The sequence below is a fragment of the Trypanosoma theileri genome (assembly GCF_002087225.1).
Source record: "Trypanosoma theileri isolate Edinburgh chromosome Unknown TM35_Tth_56_V1, whole genome shotgun sequence".
NCBI lineage: Eukaryota > Euglenozoa > Kinetoplastea > Trypanosomatida > Trypanosomatidae > Trypanosoma > Trypanosoma theileri.
The window spans coordinates 71669-77832 of NW_021639898.1; the positions used below are offsets into that span (position 1 = coordinate 71669).

General features: G+C 43.7%; 3 protein-coding genes across 3 annotated transcripts; all 3 read right to left on the minus strand.

The window, feature by feature from the left end:
- Nucleotides 1-153: 153 nt before the first annotated feature.
- Nucleotides 154-1029, minus strand: TM35_000561250 (uncharacterized protein; the record flags this gene model as incomplete). The annotated part of the gene is made up of 1 exon (XM_029030835.1): nucleotides 154-1029. One exon carries the CDS (start codon nucleotides 1027-1029, stop codon nucleotides 154-156), a length of 876 nt encoding a protein of 291 aa, XP_028877893.1.
- A 948-nt stretch (nucleotides 1030-1977) lies between these two features.
- TM35_000561260 (uncharacterized protein) lies at nucleotides 1978-2790 on the minus strand (the record flags this gene model as incomplete). Its single annotated transcript, XM_029030836.1, has 1 exon — nucleotides 1978-2790. One exon carries the CDS (start codon nucleotides 2788-2790, stop codon nucleotides 1978-1980), a length of 813 nt encoding a protein of 270 aa, XP_028877894.1.
- Nucleotides 2791-4119: 1329 nt separating this feature from the next.
- Nucleotides 4120-5265, minus strand: TM35_000561270 (uncharacterized protein; the record flags this gene model as incomplete). Its single annotated transcript, XM_029030837.1, has 1 exon — nucleotides 4120-5265. One exon carries the CDS (start codon nucleotides 5263-5265, stop codon nucleotides 4120-4122), a length of 1146 nt encoding a protein of 381 aa, XP_028877895.1.
- Nucleotides 5266-6164: the final 899 nt, after the last annotated feature.

The following is a 6164-nucleotide window of genomic DNA, read 5'->3' on the forward strand; positions in this document are numbered from 1 at the left end:
TTTATTCACCCATGGGGGATGTACGCAATTGTGATTGTGTTAGTTTTACCATTATTATTATTTGTCCTCAGATGAGTCCCACCGTTCAGTACATGGTAGCGGAGAACAACACAGCCACAATCAGTAGTGGCACACGCACCCATACAGAACTGCTCATACTCCTGCTGCTGTCTGCATCACCCTTCTTGTTGTTTGTGAGTTCAGGAGGAAGTGTTGTTGTTGTTGCTGTGGTGGTGGTGGTAGTTTCTGTATTTCCCACACCAGATGAGTTACTTTGAGATTCACCCTCTGGAGAAGTAGTGCCATTTCCAGCGTTTGCAGTATCAGAACCACTTGCATTATCTCTCTCTGAACTGCTGGAAGAAGACGAAGAAGGTTGTGTTGCCTCAGCATTCGCATTATCTGCTGCACCTTCACCTGGTGCACTGCTGCCGCTGCCTCCAGCTTGACTGCCACCTTCAGTCGGAGCAGCACTCTCCTCAGCAGGAGAAGAAGAAGCAGCAGTGAGAGGAGGTGTATCAGGATGATCAGAAGAAGAACCACCATTAGAACCATCACCAACATTACCATTAACAATAGTACCAGAAGCATTCTGTCCGTTAGGTGAATTAGGATCCTTTGGTGAAGTTGGAGCTGGTTCCTTTGGTGATGTGGGAGCTGGTTCCTTTGGTGCTGTTGGTTGTGGACAAAGAGTTTCAGATGCTTCCAGGTAATTGGCTTCACTTTCACCATCCTTTTTAGTGCAGTGCTCCTTGCCAGGTGGGTCCGCACAGTCAGCATGAGAATCTTCAGATACATCACGGTTGTTTTTACACTTGGAACCCTCCTTGCCTGAAGCACGACAATCACCACCATCAGAATCAAGTTAAGGACTAGAAGGTGGACCTTCTTCCCGTTCAGAATCACCTTCGGTGTGGCCACTTCTGACACGATCAGCACCAATTTGTTGTCTTTCTTCCAATCCTCCCCTTTGCGCTGAATCACCAAGACCTTCACCACGAGTGATGTCAATAGTAGTTGACTGTCCATGAACAAGACCCCCAGGAGGATGCTCTAAATTGTCCACACCAGCCACAGCACCCACACAAGCAGCACTCAGCACAAAGAGAAGAAAAAAAAGCACACGATTCATCGTGAACACAGCAAGATCTATTTTTCTTGTTTTAGGTCACCTAAGTGCAGAAAAAAAAAGAAAAGAAAAAGAAGATAAAAGCAAGCACCCAATAGTAAAGAAACAGAGAGGGAAAAACCATGAAGAGCATGACATAAGTATCAGTCACACATAACAAGGCCACCAGCTTAAACAAAAAAGACTTCAATAAATGCTCACCAAAAACACAGTGAAGAAACAAACGCAAGAAAAATGAAATTAATATCAAGAATAACGGATACACAAAACACATAAATAACACAGATCATTCGGTATAATTAAGTTAATACACAATTATGAATGAAAAGATGTATCAGTTATTCTTATTTTTTTCTGCAGAAAACAGACTACCACAACTGTGCAGGACAAAACCCACAATGACCCAGCAAACCAACAAGCAAACAAAGAGATATTAATCATTAGCCCAATTTACCCAGTAAACACAGAAATACACACCAACTATGGGTATAAGTCTATATATGTGTGTATACAAGCAATTATAAATATAAATTCATCTGTTATTATTAATTCCTTTTTCCCACTACAAAAAACAGTTCTTCATCACTATCATCATAGTGCAAGCCCAGGTGCACACACAGAGAGAGTCTCCAAGAACACATACACACACATAATGGAGTAGCAATAATAATTATTATAGGATAAACAAACAGAGAGAACAAAAACACACAAAACACATTAACATGATGAAACAAAAAAAGAAGAAAGACATCCCAACATGTGGAAGATTAGTTAAACTGTAGGGATGCATGCAAAAAAGAAGAAAAGAAAACAAAGGATGACCTGAGTCACACCACCATCACACTCAATCAGCATACAAGAGTACAGGCCAGTGTAACCACAATCAGTAGTGGTACACGCACCCACACAGAACTGCTGATACTGCTGCTGCTGTCTACATCACTCTTCTTGTTGTTTGTGAGTTCAGGAGGAAGTGTTGTTGTTGTTGTTGTTGTGGTGGTGGTGGTGGTAGTAGTTGGTGACGTTGATTGCTCATTACTGGTTGTACTGTCAGGTTCCTTCGCAGACTCACTCGCTGCAGTTGTAGCGCCATTCGCGGTTGAAGTGATAGCACCAGTAGCACTCTCCGTCTCTGTACTGGTGGACAGCGAGGTAGAAGAAGGCTGTTCTCCTGCACTCTGCTCGTTCGGTAGAGTTCCACCTGCCGCCATGTCGCCGTTTTCAGCTTGACCTGCACTTGCAGTCGAACCAGCATGAGAAGCACCAGATTCGGGAGCGGGACCAACACCAACACCAGGTAGACCAGGCTGACCTTGAACACCCTGAGAAACACTTCCATCACCTTTTTGCGGTGACTTTCCTCCCAGATGATCTGAAACTTGTAACAATGGCTCAGATACCGCAGGAGGTGGCACCTCTTTGTCTGTGGTTTTGCAGGTTTGCTTCTCTCCTCCTTCAGCTGTTTCACATTGCTCATCTTCGTTTGGACAAGTCTTACCATTAGTGCAAGCAACAGGAGTACCTTGAAGAAGAATCTTTGTCTCACTCTCCGTATCAGGGACTTGGTCGGAAAGATCGGCGGCAGGCACTTCTTCAGCGAGGACGTGCACACACGCACATGAGAGCAGGAGAGCGAGGATACACAGCACGTAGCGCATCATTATTATTATTATTCCAATGGTTGCAGAAATTGTGGATATCGTTGCACCTGTCTTAGTTCAATGGAATGCACAAGAAAGAAGGGAGGGAAAACCAGAAACACACAAACATACACCATGACAACAAATACTCACAGTGGAGAGAGAAGCAGTAACTAATCAGTAAAGCAACAAAAAGTAATATCCCACTTGTAATAATAATATGTAATCCCTTAATAGAAAAGAACACCCCACAGTACCCAAATAAGAGAGAGCCAAACACACACACAATACCCCATGGCTCTAGTTTATGAAATTACTGCACACACACATCTGTGTGTACTAGCAAGAGATGTATACCGTTAGTGAGCAGAACAGCCCAGTTTTCTGCACACACACACAACGGGAAAAGCAAGTAATGGAATTATTAGAAAAAGAACACACGCACACACATAAAATAGAAAAGAAATTCCAATTAAAAGAGAATGCTGTTAAACAGATTATTAATTTATTTCACCCATGGGGATGTACGCAATTATGATTACGATTATGTTAGTACTACCATAATTATTGTTATTGATCCTCAAGTGAGTCCCACCGTTCAGTACACGGTAAAACAGAACAACACAACCACAATCAACAGCGGTGCTTCAGTGCGCATCCACACAGGAGTGACACTTCTGTCAGCATTTGTCTTCGTCTGCACGGTGGAAGTGATGTTGCTGCTGTTCCCTGCATTAGGTAAAGGTACAGGAGATGGAGTGGGGTTTGGTGCTTCAGTGACAGTGTTCTCGGTGCTCTGTGGAGTAGTGGAAGTGATAGTGGTTTCTTGTGATCCCTTTGCCGGTGTTTCCAGGGTGCCTTCATGTGCACGTGTTGAGTCAGTAACTGCTGTTGGTGAAGTTTCTGCAGGTGCAGCAAGCGTGTTGTCCTGTTGTTCTCTAGCAGAGACTGACGAGGCACCCACTTCTTTCACCTTTTTATCCTGTGCGTCATTCTCAGGTAGAGACTTAGGTGGTTCAGAGTGAGGTAGCTCAACCTGTAATTGCTGTTGTTGTTTCTGCTGAGCAAGCGCTTGTTCTTGCTCCTAATTTTCCATTTCCCCCATCCCTGATTTTAAACCATCTCGGGATTCAGTACGCTGAGTGTCTTGTAAAGAAGAACCTGCTTCAGAGTGGCCCACACCATGCACTTCACGATCGCTTAATTGCTTTTCTCGTCTTTGGCTAAGTAGTCCTTCTGCTTTTGTGGCCAGAAGAGTTTTTCCTTTCTTCAGCTTCTCACCCTCTAACTCTTTCCACACAGTATAATTAAAAAAAGGCGACCCATCAGGACTGCCATACATAGTAGCCATCACCGCCTTTGGTTGTCCAGCATTAGTAGTAGCAATGGTTGTTGTTCTTGCTGTTCTTGCGGTACGTTGGCGGCAGAGGTCTGCGTACTTCCCACATGCAGACACACGGCTGCCCGCACCGCATGTAAGCCACTCGCTCTCAGCAGCGGGGCGTACACGCAGCGCACCGCCGGCCCCGCACGACACCTCCACAGCCCCNCAAGAATACAGGCCAGTGTAACCACAATCAGTAGTGGTACACGCACCCACACAGAACTGTTGATACTGCTGCTGCTGTCTGCATCACCCTTCTTGTTGTTTGTGAGTTCAGGAGGAAGTGTTGTTGTTGTGGTGGTGGTATTTGTATCTGTCTCTGCAGTTTCCACACTTTGTTGGTTATTTGATGATTCACTCCCTGCAGATGAAGTGCCATTCCCAGGTGTTGCAGTATCAGAACCATCACCACTCACTGTGGCGGAAGTGTTAGGAGACTCAGCAGAAGATTGTGTTGCCGCAGTTCCATTGTTATCTCCATTTTCACCCTCACGTGGTGTATGGTTGCCCTCGTCTCCAGTTTGGCCATCAACTGAAGACTCACCGTCAGTCCCCGCAGAAGGGTTAGTATCAGGAGTGAGAACTGAAGTAGAAGATTCAGAAGTAACAGTGATAACAGAAGGAATTCCTTTATTGACTTCCTGATCTTTTTCAGTACGACCAGGAACGTTGCTTCGATCACCATGTTGGCCAGCAGGACCTTGCGTACCTGGTTGATCAGAAGACTGACGTTGTAAAGATTGAGCAGCAGGTCCGGAAGCATTAGCGGAATTTCCCTGATGTACCCTAATATCGTCAGAACCATTGCTGTCTTTGCTTTTTTCATCTGCCTTTTCAGCAGGACCAGGTCCAGCTGCTTTGCCAGAAGCTCCAGCAGCACCTTTTTCGCCGTTTTCACCATTAGGAACCAATTGACCTGCTTTGGCAGCAGGACCAACAGGACCAGGGCCACGTTCAGCAGGTTTGGCACACTTTTCAGGATGACCATTTTCAGGAGTGCAAGCATTATTAACAACATCATCTGAAGACTCTTCAGAAGCATCAGTCGCCACACATAAAGAGATAATGCTCAAAAGTAACGCCAGAACATACAACACACGGTGAAGAAACATCACGGCAGCAGTTCTTTTCCTTATTCGGGGTATCTGAGCTGCACAAAAAAAAAAAAAGAAAACAAACAGAACGCAAAATAACCACAAACACATTCCCCAACGGTAACAGAGAGAACAACTACAAAACCAAGAGTAGTACAAAACAACACCATCAGCAATAATATCAATAGGAACCACAAAAAGAGGAGACCAATCAAAAAACAAAGAAAAAAGCAACTAAAAATACCAACACAGCATTGTCAAACACACAAATTAAGAAAACTATAGGTATTCCTAAATAAATACGCAATTTTGAATATAAATATGTATCGGTTATTATTTATTCCTTCTACACGAAGAAGAGCACCAAAAACGTTTGCAGGGCCAGAACACAACAACAACCCAAGCAAACCCAGAAGCAAAGAAACAGATATTAACCATTAGCCCAACTTACCCAGTAAATACTGAAATACACCAACTATGGGTATAACTCCATATGGGTGTATACGCAATTATAAATATATATTCATCTGTTATTATTATTTCCTTTTTCCCTCACACTGCAAAATAGCAGTTCATCATTATCATTACAGTGCAAGCCCAGGTGCACACACAGAGAGATTCTCCAAGAACACACACACACACAATGGAGTAGTAGCAATAATAATAATTATAGGATAAACATAGAGAGTAAAAACACACACAAAACAAATTAACATTAAGAAACAAAAAAAGAAGAAGAAAATCCCAACAGGTGGAAGATTAGTTAGACTGTAGTGGGATTGTATGCAAAAAAGAAAAAAAGAAAACAAAGGATGACCTGAGTCACACCACACCACCACCATTACAATCAGCACACAAGAATACAGGCCAGTGTAACCACAATCAGTAGTGGCACACGCACCCACACAGAACTGCTG